Source organism: Oncorhynchus mykiss, chromosome 18 (assembly GCF_057628025.1).
Source record: "Oncorhynchus mykiss isolate SJ-2025 chromosome 18, ASM5762802v1, whole genome shotgun sequence".
Taxonomy (NCBI): Eukaryota; Metazoa; Chordata; class Actinopteri; order Salmoniformes; family Salmonidae; genus Oncorhynchus; species Oncorhynchus mykiss.
The window spans coordinates 49737911-49755661 of record NC_143039.1 but is presented as its reverse complement, the minus strand read 5'-3'; the positions used below and the strand labels follow the sequence as shown (position 1 = coordinate 49755661).

Below are 17751 nucleotides of genomic sequence, written 5' to 3'. Positions count from 1 at the left end.
TATGTGGTTTTGAGTGTTGTGTCCCATGACATTGTGACGACGTTGTAATTACATTGTTGTTACATAGTGCCTGTTTATAGTTTCTTACAGGTTAACTATGGCTAATTTATTATAGATTTATATATCAACCTCACCATAGAACAATTGTCCTTTTTTTTTATCACTTAGTCCTCTCTTTTGTGAGTTTATTTCCAAATCATTGGCCACAACCAACCTGGTATAATTGTATTATAGAATCTAGTATCTACCATTGTTTCTACCATTATAGTTATATATTATATCTACCATTATAGTATCTACCATTGTTTATGAATAGACACAGCCATGGTCTACCAGTATATAACATTATTGGAGACACAGTGGACCTGTATCTCCAATAATCTGATGTACCTGCTTATGTATCACCCTTACAAAAAAAAGATGGCAGTTTTGAAACTTCAGTTAAAAGTGCAGTAACTGCTGTCAACTGTGGTATTTAGGATGCAGTAATTTCAGAATAACTGCAGTTGAACAGCAGTTATGCTGCACTGTAACTGCAGACACACTGCAAAATTAATGCAGTACAAAAAACGGTTATTTTGGAAGCAGTATTTGAAGCATACTGCAGTTACACTGCACTCTCAATACAGTTATACTACAGTTTTTTTTTCCCCCATAAGGGCAGGTATTGGGGACGTGCATTGGCTACGGTCAACTGGAAATGAAGTAGGCCTACATTTGATCTGACATGATCAAATATCAAGTTAGATACTACAGAGCAATATTATACATAAGGCCAATGTATGCCCAAAAGATACCTTTGAATGAAAGTGTAATAGAGTAGAGTTGGTCATCATCTGGGCAGACTGGGCCCCTAGTCATTTCAGTTATCCAACATCATTTGTCATATAAATTGTTTTCCAGTTCTTTCACTAGCAGCAGACCTAGACACAGGTTATTAAAGGCCTGCTTTCAAGACGAGTGCTAAGGGGGCGCTGTCGGTACTGGGACCGGGTGCAACGCATTTGATGACGTGCGTATTCATCAGCGTTTACAACATGACTCAAAATGGCTGTGCTCTTCTCCACTGGACGGCTACTCGGGAACTGAAAGAAAAAGCAACCTAATTACACCAACAATTTGTTCGACATCTGTTAAGGTTTGTTTTTCAACGAATAATATCGTAATCTAAGGGTACATTTTTATGTTAAATCCTTTCCGCATGTGTATGAGAAGGGCTTTTGGTGAGTTATGCTGGCTAGCCATCTTCTCACTATAACGTTGTTACTAGCTAACGTAGAGTAAGTAGTTAACATAGCGAGACTATTTGGAACAAAATAGCCAGCTGCTAATCATCTGGTTTGGTATGTCATGTAGCTAACTTGGTTAGTTAGTGCCTAAACGAATTATTACCTTCACGTTGTCAAAAAAAGAGAACCCAGCTTACTATTGACGTTACCTAGCTAACAGCTAGCTAGCTTCGTGATGCATACATTGGCCAGGCGTGGTTTTTACGTTAAATGCTTTCAGCATTTGTATAAGGGCTTTTGGTGAGTGTGCTATTATGCCATCTTCTCACTATATAACTGATAATAGTTAACTAACTTAGCTAGCGTTGTAACTGTTTCCAGCTGTTAGCCAGCTAACGTTAGTTGGCCACAACTGCACTCCCTAAAAGCGACCCGCGTTATCCGCTTTGCTCACAATGTTAAGGAGCTACCTAATATCGCTAATGGAAAGATGAGATCAAGGTTGAAGTCCAGTTGACTGTTGAAATATTTACTGCATTGTCTCATTCACTGGTGAGTTCAGAGATAAATTGCTGGATAAACCACACCTGGCTAATGTATTCATCATGAAGTCGGTTACAGCTGTTTAGCAGCAGACCTTCCCCACAGAAGTAACGTTAGGTGTCCACAGTCGACCTACGCTGTTACTGTGTGGGGGGGGGGGGGGGGGGGGGGGGGGGGGGGGGGGGCTGGAAGACAGAGGTCTGAGGTCCAGCTCTAGACACAGTTGAACTTGAACCAGCATGCTTCAATTGGACATGTAATGAGATTAACAGTGGCAACTAGATAAGCTTCTTTGACCTTTAAACAGTGTCTTAGTGGTTGCTAATTATAAAAGGGATAAAGAGGTGTTTAGTTGTTGAACATGAGCATCGCCCTTGCCCATTGTTTGTCTCTTAGTGGTCATTTGATTGTGTGACAGGTATCAGCCATTTTGGACCATAGAGGATAATTCCACTATGACAAGCTTCCAGCCTTGGTTGTAATTGTGGCACACATCTCACACACCTGCATGGGGAGGATGGAGAGCGATTGCAGAATCCCCATGTTGTGCTTGAGGCCCAGAGTCCTGGCTTTGCATGCACTCTTCTGGGGTTTGGTGTCTCTCAGGTGAGTGTACTGGTGTTGTACTTCTTGCTGATAAGCTCTGAAGCAATGCAGAGCATAACGCATTAACTGTCATTACTGTCTCTTTCAGAGTGTTTGGTGCAGCTCTGCTGAGTGAGGAGAAGACCACAGGTACTATACTTTTATCTGTATTTAAGAATGAGTTGGAGAACAGGATTGATGTGGTGCTGCAAACACAAATGAGTGCTCATACATTTTTAGTATAGCAAGTTAGCAACATGTTTCACGGAGAAGCAAATGTTTGTGCGTGGGGCTGATATGTGCATCTACTATTTGCAACATATATCAATGTTCCAGTAGAAGCTCCAGTTTGCTTGACTCCTGTCAGGATAAGAAAATGTGTGCCTCTGTTCGTGTCATTAAGCACAATTTCTGTCATTAAGCACAATTTCTGTCAAAACTATTCTCAGCCCTTTTCAGATACTGATTCAAGGCTTTTTGTTTTGCCTGTCTTCTAGTGGCCAGGCCGGTAACCACCCCCTGTTGGCAGATGGAGGAGTTTGTGGTTGCGGTGGAATGCTCCCGGTGCGACGCTTTCCAGTCGGTGAGATCTCTCTCTTTGTCCATCTCCCTCCCCACACTTCCTTTCGTCCTCCAATAGTTCTCTGCTTAATAGATAGTTTATTGTTGGGTGATGTGAATGTATGCCATTAATGTAGTCATGGTTTATGCCACCTCACAGTCCAAATGGTTGCTTATGACAGTGGACTTCAAGCTGCAACAAGGCCTTTTAACTGTAAGCTATAGAGAAACTTAGATACTCGTATCTGATTTTAAAGTGGACAGATTTTGAGATAGCTCAGTGAAAGAGAACACTGGTATTGTAATCTGGTTTAGGATGCTTCCCAGCCAAAATAGAACCCTCTCCCCAACTTTTCTGTTGGACTTGTAAATTCGGTGTAAACCCATCAAATTGCCTTGCACCTTCCACCAACACATTACTGTAATTAAAACATTGTTTTGTGTTTGTTGATGCATCATTTGACAGTTGGTAGACTAGGCACCCTTAACCATCCTGTCCTCACTCTAGAAGTCATGGGCAGCATGTACTCAGACGGGATACGTGGAGAGGATCAACTGCACCAAGTCTAATAAAGACGAGTACAAGAGGTGAGTCCCTACAGCTGCTATTGACATTTCTTTGCGATCGTTGCTGTGATGCCGAGCGATCTCTTGATTTGACAGGTTGGATCCAGATCTTGTGTGAATTGAATGTAATTAACCTGAGTAAACAGTTGACTAATAATAAAAAGTACACTATGAAGCACTTTCTCATCATAGATTACAGGAGACAAACTCAAATGTTTAGACTACTACACAGACTGATTTAAGTTTGAATGAAGCTCTATTTATGATTTTTACATATCAGAAATACTATTCAGTCAAGCTAATATTTCCATAATAAAGACGCTTGTTTCCCTCCTGCGCATAGCTGCCGCTCTACCCTGATGGAGGAACACCTTTTCTGGAAGTTTGAGGGAGCCATGTTGGGCCTTACCATACTGTTCGCCCTCGTAGTGGTCGCTAGGCAACGTTCGCTGGACCGGCTTGCCTCCGAGAAAGTCCGCAGGCAGATCGAGTCCATCTAGCACAGTACACCAGAGTGAAGAGACTAATAGACCTCAACATAGTCGCTCAGCTCATTTCAAACTCTTAAGAATGAACAGAGACAATGAATTTCAACAGCATGGAGGTCTGGAGAACGGTATATCCGACAATGGGCCAGGCTTACTGGAAAACGGTTTCTAAATTTTGTTATTGAAGAAATGAAAATGAAATCAAGATTGACAATGAAACTCCAGCCCTAATTATAACCCTGCCAAAGGACAAATGATGAACAGTGTCTGGCGTTTTGTCAATGGAATTAATATCCCTAAAGGGAATGGCTCTTCTGAGCAGTGAACTTGCGGTACTTTGATCTAGACAAAGTCTGTGAAATTGATGAATGTTGGGAACTGGCTGCATTCTAAGTAGAAGACAATTGATGGATTCGTTTAAGCCACATACATGGTTCTTTAATTACGTTTGAATTTTTTATTTTTTTGCCTGTATACAGAATTGTCTGACAAATGGCAAACAAGTTTCTGGCACATGTTTCTGTTCTCTGAGAGAACCAAGAATATAATATAGTGTCAAATGCCCTATCTCACTTGGAAACATGGACTAATAACTAGGTCTGTGACTCGAATGGATCAAAAATAAGTCTTATTGGGGCATAAATAAGAATTTGTTCTTAACTAACTTGCCTAGTTAAATAAAGGTTACATAAAAAAAAAAAAAAAAAGGGGGGATGGGTTTGCATAGTGTTACCGTGTACTGGAGCATGAGTGTCATGCTGCAATGCTGGTTTCATATTTCCACATTTCAGTATTGGTGTTCTACCGAAAGTCTACAATCACTATGTTGTGAAATCTTGTGTGTTTGGAGATTCCATTGCAGACATGGTTCTAAATGCAAACACTAACATTTGACTACTAGTGTTTTTGATAGGCTATAGAGTTTCCAATATACACGACACACATTCATTTTAAAAACGGTTGGATTTCCACTGATTGTGACTCTTTTTTTTAATGTTGGTTGGTCTCTGAGTTTAGTGATTGAACAAATCTGGAAAATCTTGGCAAACTAATGATTTTATCATATTTTTACATTTCAACTGTAGATAATGTATTTTTAGGAAAGGTGTAAGATGTTTTCAAACCTCAGCAGCTGACAGATTACAAAATAAATGGGGGGGGGGAATCTGGGTTTTTGTTGTAATTAAGTCCACTTTTCAGGGATATAAGGGACAACACAAGTTGAATATGAAAAAGATGCTTCCCAGAGTCAACTTAGCCTACAGTATTCGTATCAATACACTTTGATGTACCAGGAAAGCATTCATTGTATTTTTCACTTGAAAATGTGCAGTTTTGTTAACAATGGTTTGAGGGAGACACAACAGCACAACTGACATGGGCAATCTAGATTGAGCTCCAGACTCTTTTGATGCTCTTGGACAGCAGCAAATGTGGCCATGTTGAGCTCCATCTTTGACAGAACAGTGCTTGCCCATGTTGCAATTGCACTAAAAGAGAAAAGTAAATGACAAAGTTGATTCCTTTGTTGATTTTGTTTGTGAGCGATTGCAATAACCAAACAAGGGCACTGAAGTTGGTGTGGGTTTCCGAGTAACCACTAGATGCTGCTCTAGTACCACAGAATCAAACTGAAGGCAACTAGAGAAACTTGGAGCTGGTGGGCTTAACTGGGATATCCCAGGAACCTGGTTAAAGGTTTTGATTGGGCCCTTAGTTTATAAAATACAAAAATTAGGAAAGGAGACAGGGTTAGGCTACTAAAAACTGCATATTTTTATATATATTTTTTGATACAAAACGACTCAACAAAAAAGCAGCTCTATGAAGCATATAAGATAGGCCTAAGCCTGTGGTTAGTTACAGACCATAATGTACAATAATTGTGATTCGCTTTCTGCGTAACGTTGAGATACTCCAGGAATGCAGTTGAACGTATTTCTCAAAACTTAGGAAGACCATTCCGTCTGAAGCTGTCCCCTATCTTGGAACTAGAATAGAAGAGTGAAAATGACAGCTACATTGGGGCCGAGACCATAATAAAAATCATCATACTCTTACCATTAAACAATTATACTAGACAATTGATTTGTAGCATTAAGTTATTCTCTTAACCTTATCAAATGACTATGCTGTTTGAATCATAGCCAGGATACCTAACCTAATTTACCAGTTTATGCTTGTGTGAGTCACGCGTTTCCAACGACGGGACGTCTGGTAATCTTGCCTCTACTCCAACAGACAGAAAGTGCACAACACAGCAGAAATGATACACTGATGAATTTCATGGTAATTCCCACAGTGGTCAGACAGTTGCGCTGCTGATCTGTACACGCCACACGATTCACAACACGCGAGAACTCTCCAAGGTGCTGAGCGGATTCCTGGTCAAATGTTGAGTCGTTTGACTCCGTTGTCCCCAAACAATATTTTGTCTCGATGTCGATTACTGACACGATCACTGTCCTCTGCACAGTAATCTTCCTGTTTCTTATGGCTCAAATCCCGTTAACGGGATCGATTTGACAACATCCGGTGAAATGGCAGAGCGCCAAAATTAAATTATAAATATTAAACTTTCATGAAATCACACATGCAATACACCAAATTAAAGCTACACTTGTTAATCCAGCCAACGGGTCAGATTTCAAAAAGGCTTTACGGCGAAAGCAAACCATGCGATTATCTGAAGATAGCACCCCACCAAACTAACACAGACAATATTAATTCAACCCGCCAGGCACGACACGAAACTCAGAAATAAAGATATAATTCATGCCTTACTTTTGACGAGCTTCTTCTGTTGGCATTCCAATATGTCCCATAAACATCACAAATGGTCCTTTTGTTCGAATAATTCTGTCGTACTATATCCAAAATGTCCATTTATTTGGCGGTGATCCAGAAAAATACTGGTTCTAACTCACGCAACATGACTACAAAATATCTCAAATTACCCGTAATCTTTGTCCAAACATTTCAAAAAACTTTACGTACTTTTTAATGTAAATAATCGATCAAATTTAAGACGGGATAAACTGTTCCAATACCGGAGGAAAGCAAAGTGGAGCGTGCTTTCAGGTCACGCGCCTCAACCACAACAGTACACTTCACTCGACCCTCGTTCTGAACAGGGCTACTTCTTCATTACACAAAGGAAAAACATCAACCAATTTCTAAAGACTGTTGACATCCATTTGAAGCGATATGAACTGCAAGCAACTGCCTTAGAATTCTAGATTCCCATTGAAAAGAGAGTGACCTCAAAAAAAAGAAATACTGGATGGTTTGTCCTCTGGGTTGTGTCTGCCAAATAAGTTCTGTTATACTCACATCATTCAAACAGTTTTAGAAACTTAGTGTTTTCTATCCAAATCTACTAATAATATGCATATCCTAGCTTCTGGGCCTGAGTAGCAGGTAGTTTACTTTGGGCACGCTTTTCATCCGGACGTGAAAATACTGCCCCCTAGCCTAGAGAATTAATGATCACGTCAGGTGCAATGACACTTTGACAGGTTGACACAAGCTGTAGGCCTTGGCGTTTAGCTCAAATGAATCAAACATGGTTTGACAGGACAAACATTGCCTATTAGCTAATCACACAATTTCATTTTTGTTAATCTACAGTCACAATTTGCATGGAATCACTGTGTGCAATAAATAGTGTATCATTTTTATCACTATCCAATCATTTCTGGGTAACAACCTTACTAGCTAGGTTTCCATCCAGTTTGTGACATTTTCATGCCAATAGTCAAAATAATCTGCATAAAAACAATATGCGCCGTGTTTTTCCATCTAATTTACTTATAAAAGCACGATGAGGTAGTGGACATAACTTTTGTGTTAAATTCCCACATTTAAATGGGTTTCCATCACATTTTAAACTCTACTGTTGGTTTTGGCACAAACATTTTGCGTTATATAGTATATGTGTCCTCCATGGTCTTGGCACGTGCGCTCAAGCCAACACCTTGCAGATATAGCCTACTACATGATGAGATTATTATGGACAAAAGGACTAGAATATTTTTATTTGTCAAACGGCAGTCAAGCATCTATCCTCCATTTAGATTGGGAGTGGCAGTGAACAACAATCTTCAAGTCTTTCTGCAGATGTTCAACTCTGAAGCAAGTTCTCATCAAGTATTTGCTTTTATTTGGCTCCTTTCATTGTTCCCTCTATACTTACCAGTCTGCCAGACCTTGCCGCTGAAAAGCATCCACCTAGCATGATGCTGCCACCGCCATGCTTTACATAGGGATGGTGTTAGAAGGGTGATGAGCTGTGCCTGGTTTTCTCCGGACATATAGATTTGTATTCAGGCCAAAGAGTTACATTTTTGTATCATTAGACCCCAGAATCTTTTGGCCTCATGCTCTGAGCCTTTCACATCTTTTTGCAAACTCCAGAAGTGCTGTCATGTGCCTTTTTCTCAAGTGTGGCTTCTATCTGGCCACTCTCCCATGAAGCCCAGAGTGGTGAAGTGCTGTAGAGACGGATGTCCTTCTGGCAGGTTCTGCAGTCTCAGCCAAGGAACTCTGTTCTTTGGGTTCTTTGTCACCTCCCTGACCAAGATCCTTCTTTCCCGGTTGCTCAGTTTGGTCAGACGGCCAGCTCTAGGCAGAGTCTGGGTACTTTAATATTTTTTCAATTTCCTAATGTGGAGACCACTGTGCGCTTGGAAACTTTCAACAATCTACAAATTATTTTTATACCGTTCCCCAGATACTGTATATGCCTCATCACAATTATATCTTGGAGCTCTACGGATAGTAAATTAGACTTGGTATATAGTCTCTGCTCTGACATGCAATGTTAGCTTTAGGACCATATATATATACAGGTGTGTTCATTTCTAAATGTCCAACCAATTGAATTGGTCACAGATGGACTCCAATCAAGTTGTAGTGGCATCTCAAGGATGATAAATGGAAACAGGATGCAACTGGGCTCAATTTGGAGTGTCATACTGGTGTAAATGAGATATATCTGTATTAAATTTTCAATACATTTGCAAAAATGTCAAACATGTTTTCATTTTGTCATTATGGGGCATTGTGTGTAGATAGGTGAGATGAAAAACTGTCACACCCTGATCTGTTTCACCTGTCTTGTGCTTGTCTCCACCCCCCACCAGGTGTCTCCAATTTTCCCCTGTGTATTTATACCTGCGTTTTCTGTTTGTCTGTTGCCAGTTTGCCTTGTTAGGTCTTACTAGCGGTTTTCCTGTTCTCAAGTAATTGTTATCTACTCTTCCCGGTTCTGTCATTTCTGCCTGTCCTAACCCTGAGCCTGCCTTCCGTCCTGTACCTGCCTGACTCTGACCTGGTTTACAAACCTCTGCCTGCCCTGGACCTGCCTTTTGCCTGCCCCTTTGTTATAATAAATATTCTGAGAATCAAACTATCCGCCTCTCGTGTCTGCATCTGGGTCATATACTGAGTCATGATAAAAACATCTATTTAATCCATTTTGAATTCAGGCTGTAACACACAAAATGGGATTAATTCTAGGGCTATGAATACTTTCTGAAGGCACTATTTTATTTTCATAAAAATATTTGAAGGAAACATGGTTTCTGTGATTGTTTTCAATTAAAATGGTCAAAAATAACTTCTTAGAAATAAGCTATTTCTCTAGAAAGAATTTGGCCAGAGTGGTCTGAGAGTGGAGGGGAAACTGAAAACTAGCTGTTATTGGTAGAGAGGTTTGGAACTCTCTTTCTTATTGGTCTATCCACTAATTTACCACCTGGTGATGTCACCAGGCAGGCCAAAACTCCATCCCACCAAAACAGGCTGATATTTCAGTTGGTCTTTTCCAACAGCTCTTACACTTAAAGGGCATTATCATAATTTTAACAATTTCACAGTATTATTCCAACCTTATAGTGTGGAAGTAGATATATATAATACATAAGAATCACATTTTTGAAGACACCTGGCCTTTAATATCTGAAATCTGCTGGTTGAAAAGGCCATAGGTCATCTTCATATCTCACGCATTATTACATTATTTTCATATTATCTCAGCCAAAAGGTCAGACAGGTTGATATAAACTATTGGTGATAGAAATGTGCATCATATAAATGTTTGTATATACACTGGCCCTTTAACCAATGACTGAGACAGACTCCAAATCCATCTGGTATTAAAGATCAACACTTGTCCATCCAGGTCAACTCAATTCTTGAGAGCTTGATTCATATTTGATTGTAAAGTCTTATGATGGTAGCACAATTAGTCATAGGCCTAGTCATTATGGAGCGAAGACATCTGCAGCAAGACAGCAGTGAATGCATCTCTCGGGCAAGATTAAGGCCTAGGATCTATTGCAACAATGTAAAATTACTTCCAAACGTGCAGTTATCACCTTGGTATTTTATCCATGAACTAAAATGTGTTAAAAATTCCGACCTAAAAAAAATGTAGGCCTAATAAAAATAGCATTTTAGACAGTATTTCTGATGGACGAAACTTAATCCAATGTTTCGATTTTCAATGTCATTATAAGCAACCCATTTGGAGTTTAACCTAAACTGATTCAAATGTAGGTGTAGGGCTACAAATGCAATAGGAAAATAGTAAGTGAACTGTCTTTTCAATGGGTCATCAAAAGGCTAGTACTCTACAATGCAAGAGGACGCGTGGAGCTTAAGAAGACGTTTTAATAAACAAAGAAATACATTTACTTATACTTCGAGAAGACAAAGGAACTCAAGACAGTCATACATGCAGACTGACATTTACATTGGTAATGGCATGCGTGCATGGGAGTATCACAAGCCTGGGTCTCGGAAACGTTGTGCGTCTGAGGGTATAGGTATGTGACCGGGGTCAGTAACAACGCAGGAAAAATGTGTTGCACGCGGTGCCTCGCAGACAGTCACAAAGCCTTCCAATGCGCGGCCCGTGCTTCATAGCGCACCTCTCTCCAACATCACACTGTATATATGAGAGAAGAGAGAAATTCCCTAAATTCATTAGGTCCTACTTGCACATTTCTGTTCCCAAATCAAAGCATCTTCAATGTAACAGACTTCTCACAGCACCATAGGCTATGCAAATAGATGGCTCTGGTACAACCTGTTGCGTTTTGGAAATGAGAGATATGAGGTAGATGTGAAAGAACGAAGGTTCTTGACTTAATTTACTTACCCTTGGAATGAGACTTGCTTTTTTCTCCACTGATTGACCTATCCTGTTGTCTTGCTGTACGCCTTCCAGAAGCCTCTCGAGCGCATTAGCCTGAAAAAAAGTCCCCAATAAAGATTATTAGAACCATCTTCATGATTTTTCGACATTAGCTTGAAGTTGGGACAATAGAATCGGCTACTTTACATTGGGAAAGAATGGGCACAAATGTATCATGTAGATCTGCGATTCTCAACTGGTGGGTCATGACCCACATTTGGGTCGAGTGAAGTTTTGAATGGGTCATTGGTGTCTGAGTAAAAAAATGTTTTATTTTTTTATTTTATTAAAAAAATAATAGTCTGAAGTTAAACGACTTCAATTCCAGTGTGTAGAAATTATAATTGACGTAATTTTTAAAATAATGTATTCTCTGAAAATAATTATTCAATCACAGTATTGTCAATAAAGAGCAGCACTATTTTGGTTGATTTTGTGGTCTCAAACCAGCGAGTTTACTAACATTCTTCATCAAGAATATGGGCCAAATTGTATTATTGACAATGAAAGAGGTGGGAATGTTGTTCCCTTGTCATATAATTGCTACATTTAATATCAATATAAGATTGAGAACCAGTTGAGAACCACTGATATAGATAACATATAGCCTACATAGCTAATTTGAATAAGTAAGGTAAAAGTAGACTATCCTCCATCTCTATCAAAGAATAGTCACACATCAGTTGATGGTAAAAAAAATAGATCAAACTTGAACAAGTTCTGGATTGGTTTGAATCGAAACAAACTGCTTTATCCTAAAATCCTCAAAAAGGACAAAACCAAGTGAATTAGTAAAGTGACTTACCAAATCTCTGGTGACATATCCCAGTGGAAATTGTTCCTCTTGTGAAGAGAGTCTGTTGTCATCTGACATCTGCCCCTGGCAAACAACACTGAAGACAGACAGACAGACGCCCAGGTAGAAGAGTGCTCGAACCCTGATGCTGTCCATGGTGCTCAAAATATTGCGCTTGAACTGAGAGAATGCGAAACAAGTCGAATTTCAGCTAATTTCTCTTGGCAACTATCCGTGTCTTTGGTATTATTCTCTCCCTTTCTATTTCACAGCTCAGGTCCTCACTCTTTCTTCTCGTGGGTACTGCACTTGCTTCTGTTGTTGCTTGGAAACTTTTGATGGCTATTTATACAGAACCAACCCCGTGCTGCTCCCGTTTCGCTCAAACGTCACACCGTCGTCTCCTCAGACTTTTTTTTTTGCATGGATTGGGTGAGATGGATATCTCGGTCAATGATATTAAACATTCACGCGACACCAAGGAATTCATCGACCAGGGTGAAACTTTAGGAGCCTATCCATATATTACCATGATGTTTATATTGTGCCTCCAAAGTTGCAGCCTGGCCTCAGATTAGACGTAACATAGTACATGTAAATCTGTGACACTCAAATTAGTATGATATGTTACTTTGTTATAGTTACATAAGACAGAAGGTTACTTATGCTAAAACTAAAAGAGGGAGGTTGGTCGGGGAGGATGCACGCCATATAACGCAAACGTCTAGCAACCCAAAGGTTGCGTGTTCAAATCCCAATCACAGACAACTTTAGCATTTGAGCTAATTAGCAACTTTGCAGCTACTTACTACTTTTTAGCTACTTTGCAACTACTTAGCATGTTAGCCAACCCTTTCCCCTAACTCCTAACCTTAACCCCTAACCTCAACCTCTAACCCTAGCCTAGCTAATGTTAGCCACCTAGCTAACGTTAGCCACAACAAATTGGAATTCATAACATATCATACGTATTGCACTTTTTTTTTTTTTTACATATTGTACGAATTGCAATTCGTAACATATCATACGGAAATGTAACATATCATACTAAATGGAGGGAAACAGATTTATATTTACTTTGTTACATCTATCCCTGAGTCCAGGTTGAAAGGTGTCATGTTACCATATTGCTATGGTGCTACATCAAATAAGAGAAGTCAACATTCTGTAGGAAACTACAACATGCCTTGTGCAAATGCATATCAAGCACAACTTACTTTGCAATTGTTTCATTTTGATGAATTACGTTAATTCATTTATGGATCACTTGGACATAAAGTGCCTTCTGATACCGTCACGAATAGGACAAGATTATGTAATGTAGCCTAATGTGAGATTACTGATCATCTCATTGTCAGTCAAAAATGACCTACACTACACCACAGTTCCCCGGGCGCGGACGTTGATTATGGCAGCCCCCCCTAAATGGGTTTATGGATGTTTCTCAATGTTGTGTGAATGACTCTGCCGACAGTGCCGAAAGTACCTAAGCAAATGGTACATATGTAATTTGCTGGGATACTTCATGCATGCCTCCCTTGCTAGACGGTGGCATCACTCTAGGCTTTGAGGCTTGAATTATTGCCTCTGTGGAATTTCCTCTCTTTAATGTTATTCTAGTGTGATTGAATCCAATAAGTATCTGCTAGTGTGTAAGGGCAATCAAGGCTACGGTTAGAGAATAGGCCCACCATAAATGTCAAATGACTCAATCTATGGTATCCAGCAGATATATCCTAGGCCTAGGTAACATCTGAGCAATTTCTGGTCCGTAAACAACTTGCCTACAGTCAATACTGATTTTTTTCCTTCGTCAATGTAAATCTGGAAGGAAGAGCACCGGTGTCAGGTGCACAGCTTGTTTCAGAGAATGAGGGCAAGTTGTGCGTTTCTCAAATTTAGTAAGGCGCGTTGGGATTGGACTCCCGAGGAGCGTTAAATGGGACCAAGCATGCACTGGCCTCTCTTCGCATCAGGACTTTGATGAGTCAGAAAGCAGCTTGCGCTTCGTGGACCTCAAAGTGCATGGAGCCTCAGGCCTCTATGGTGCGCACCACGTGGGTCTTGATACATCCTATATTAGACCTAGAAGTTATAAAGACATCTACAGACTCGTCCTCACTGTTCGCCTCCAGGTCTTTGTCAAAAGTAGCATATTATCCCTTCTTGGTTTATATAGACAAGAAAAATACAATCATTTGTGTGTTCTTAGTTTAAGTACACTATGTTTGTCTATTGTTGTGACAGATGGAGATCAGATCAAATCTGATGACCAATTTATGCAGAAATCCAGGTAATTTCAAAGGGTTCACATACTTTTTCTTGCCACTGTAGTTCAACAGCTGTCATCACTGTCGTCTCATTATAATTCACTGCAGAAGGTTTAGCTCAAGGATCCCTCTCCATCACCAAGGCGTAATTAAGTTCCTACTTTCCTGACACTCCCCAGCCACAGACAAGTGGAGGTGGAAACTGGACTGCAGTGTTGAGCCATGATGGACGTCCATTGGGAAAGTGGCTACAGGTGATATGCAATTAGCACTTGCTGAGTAGAAAGGCACATGTTGTTGTGCAAGTGATGTGGACTTTCACATTTGGTCACCTTTGGGCTGCTGCTATCCATTGTTGACTAATTGACAGGTCAAGTAAAGTTGTAAGTAATGAAAGGATTCAGTCATTCCAAAGTGAACCGCTTGGCCTCATCACAGTGGTTCTTGATGCGATAATTTGGGATTATATTGGGTATTTGGATGTGGGGGAGTTTAAGAGGGGTGAGGGTAAGGGTTGAGCCAGAGTTTAACAAAAGACTCATAATTAGGGCTAGGGTTGAGCCAGAGTTTGGAACAAGGGGCCAGGGGAGCACGTTTTTGACTGCTCCTACAGTCTTGCTTCGGTACTGCAGCTTAACTGACGCCGGGCCCAGAAAGACAATCTCCGTAGATGACTACATAGAGAAGTCAGATTTGAAAATCTATAATAAGACACTTCATTAATCCAATTGAATCCATTGAATTATTCTAATAATTGTTGCTGAGGCTGACAGAATGACTTTAAAACAATAACGATGATTCAAATATACCATTTCGCTATCAACATTGAAACAAAGTCAAATAACCAACCTGTAATCGAATCTAAAATTCTGCATTTCAAACACCCAATATACACTGAATGTACAAAACATTAAGAACACCTCACCAATATTGAGTTGCCCTCAGAACAGCCTCAATTCATCATGCAAGGTGTTGAAAGCTTTCCACATGGATGCTGGCCCATGTTGGCAGTCTGTGAGTTCATTCTGACCTCGCTATCACAATTCCTAACTCCATCTCTCCTTCCCCTGAATGTGGAATGGCCAGGGCCTTGCTGGCCAGTTCAAAACCAGTTTCTAATAATGATTCCCAGGTAAATTCTTGGTCCACCCTTACTACCGCTCATTATACTACTATAGGAATGGACAGTTGGTCTTTAGCCTGCAGTGCATCCTCGTGTATAGGGAATAGAGAGGGATCCGCTCCCCCAGCCTTTTATTGATTATTGAATGACTTACAATTGTACTGACTAGATGACTCACTCTCCCTCGTTTTTTTGGAGTGACCCAGCTTACAAATTAACTACTCAATTTCAGTGATGCAGTCCTGTCGAAATGCAATACGGGAAGAAAAAAAACATGCCACACAGCAATTGGTTGAAGTATTTGAAGTAATTTACTGAAGTATTTGGAAGATATTACTGAACATGTTTGCAGTCGAAGATCACTAAGAGAGAATCATTTAGGCAAAGAGCAGAAAGTAGATTGTTCACCAAGACCATAGTGTAAATTAAAACTTGGCAACATATATTGGTCGATTTTGATTGTTGACATGTCTGTGTGTGCACATATGTGTGAGTGTGAGCCCTTGACAGACAGCCCTGCATTATTCAGAGGTGTGGGGTCTGCCATGTCCCCCGTCTACAAGATGTCAGGTCATTTTTCATTCCCTCACCTGATTATCGCAATAACCTTGTGAAACACACTCACAGAGGAACAAACACTCTGAAATATGTAAAGGCAGTGCGTCACCGGCACCGTGCGAGGCCTCCCAAGGACCTCTCACATCGGAAGGAGTTGCACTCTGGACTGGGTTCTATGAAGTACTAACTGACCCAACAAGTCTGCAATTGTCCACCAAGGACTTATGTTTTACTACACTTCACTTCTGAGTTGCCATAGCCATTTAGTCTGCACATCACCACACTCACATGTAGTCGGGTGGGGATTTAAAGCTGCTGAAAGCTGGCACAAGCATGTCTCAATATATGTATCCTTAATTCCGAACTCCATAAATACAGTACTGTATTCTAACAGAAGCTAGTGAAATGTGGATTAAATGGTATTTGTTTTCAAAGAAAAATCCTAAAGAGCTGTTTAATCTGACGAGGCACATCTACATGAACAGTTCGGGTTGTGTAATTCAAGGGCATGGGATGATATCACTCTGAATTTTATGGTATTCTATTGTAAACAAGCCTATATTTACGTGTGCTTAGTGGGTGGGATTTATTACCCAACTCAAAGACGGTCTCTTTTAACAAGCCTGGGCTTATTGATTAAAATCATTGTATCAGCAGGTGGCAATGAGTCAGACATTTTACACCTGCATTCAGGTGTGCCACAGGGATCAATTCTAGGCACTTATTATTCATTATAAACAACATTCGGGAAATACTCATTCCATTGTTTACTGTAGTGGCAGTAGTTATTTTGGAAGTGTACAGTGGGCAGTATCGATGATTATAAACATTTTGTAGACAGTCCTCCTTGTACTGTTATTGTAAATGCTAGGTATTGTTTTGTCTGGCCAGAACTTGCCTCAGGAATGATCTTGGTCTGGGAGCTGTGAATAGAGACAAAAGTATATCAGAGGGACATCTCCATGTCTCTGTTGGTTCACTCGCATGTACTGTTTTAGCCGAGAGTATTCAATGTTGATGGAGCCTGACTTAAGGCAGTTGGACAACTACAATGAATTTCTTCACATTATCAGCCAGTGATAGTAACTTAAACGATTTTCTTTTGAGTAGAGATGCATTCTAAAAATGTCATGGAAATGGAGGAACATAGTCCTGTACTGTAGTTTGAATGCCATGGCATACGAATGTTAATTTATGCTCTGCCATGTCATGGTGCCGTTCCAATGTGTGTGTGTGGGAGGTTTTCTGCTGAAAGTGGATCGATAATGACATGATTAGCATGTGTGAAAATAAAGGGGGAAGGTTCTACATCTGTTGTGGGCTAGCATCTCTACCATAGGTGTCTACCGTAAGCAAAGACGTCTAGATGTTCTACTATAGACAAAGACTAATTTATCTCCAAAGAACAGTACCTATTTTGTTTCCGTTTTTTTAGTACGTGCTCAATTGTTCTAGGGAATACGACAATTCATTCAGGGCAATGAAAAGGACCAACAGATTATGTTACACTATTGTTTCTCAAATAGGAAATTAATGAGGTTGCTGGTTTAAAGACGAGCCCCTTGTTACATTGGTGTCAAAAGTGGAATTGCAGACCGCAGATAAGACAACCACATATTTGTATGAGAGACTTGAGATGAATGAGACAATGTGAGGGGACACTGTGAAAGCCATTTCGCTTCAGTTGGGGTCCAGTGTTCTGCCCAACAATTAGGTTTGGGTAAGCATGACTGCAATACCTTTCTCTGTAAACCCAGAGGTCTTGCTTGGTTTTCTTCTTAATGGGGACATGGTGTAGCTCCAGATGAATGATATAATATAGCTTATATT

The 17751-nt window shown here is 40.2% G+C and overlaps 2 protein-coding genes across 3 annotated transcripts; one reads left to right on the top strand and one right to left on the bottom strand.

Moving 5' to 3' along the window:
- Positions 1–966: 966 nt before the first annotated feature.
- Positions 967–5488, top strand: LOC110496289 (protein JTB). Of its 2 annotated transcripts, none has more exons than XM_021572102.3 (6): positions 967–1138; positions 2191–2378; positions 2467–2507; positions 2855–2940; positions 3427–3506; positions 3829–5488. In XM_021572102.3, the coding sequence occupies exons 2-6, from the start codon at positions 2281–2283 to the stop codon at positions 3983–3985; spliced, it is 462 nt and encodes a 153-aa protein (XP_021427777.1). In that variant the 5' UTR covers positions 967–1138; positions 2191–2280; the 3' UTR covers positions 3986–5488. The 2 variants fall into 2 exon arrangements, with proteins under 2 accessions (XP_021427777.1, XP_021427778.1); XM_021572103.3 differs by having other exon boundaries at positions 1010–1138; positions 3430–3506.
- Positions 5489–10634: 5146 nt separating this feature from the next.
- Positions 10635–12290, bottom strand: LOC110496935 (cocaine- and amphetamine-regulated transcript protein). Its single transcript, XM_021572940.3, has 3 exons — positions 11980–12290; positions 11139–11228; positions 10635–10925 (listed from the first exon to the last, which is right to left on the bottom strand). The coding sequence occupies exons 1-3, from the start codon at positions 12124–12126 to the stop codon at positions 10818–10820; spliced, it is 345 nt and encodes a 114-aa protein (XP_021428615.1). The 5' UTR covers positions 12127–12290; the 3' UTR covers positions 10635–10817.
- Between the last annotated feature and the right edge of the window lie 5461 nt (positions 12291–17751).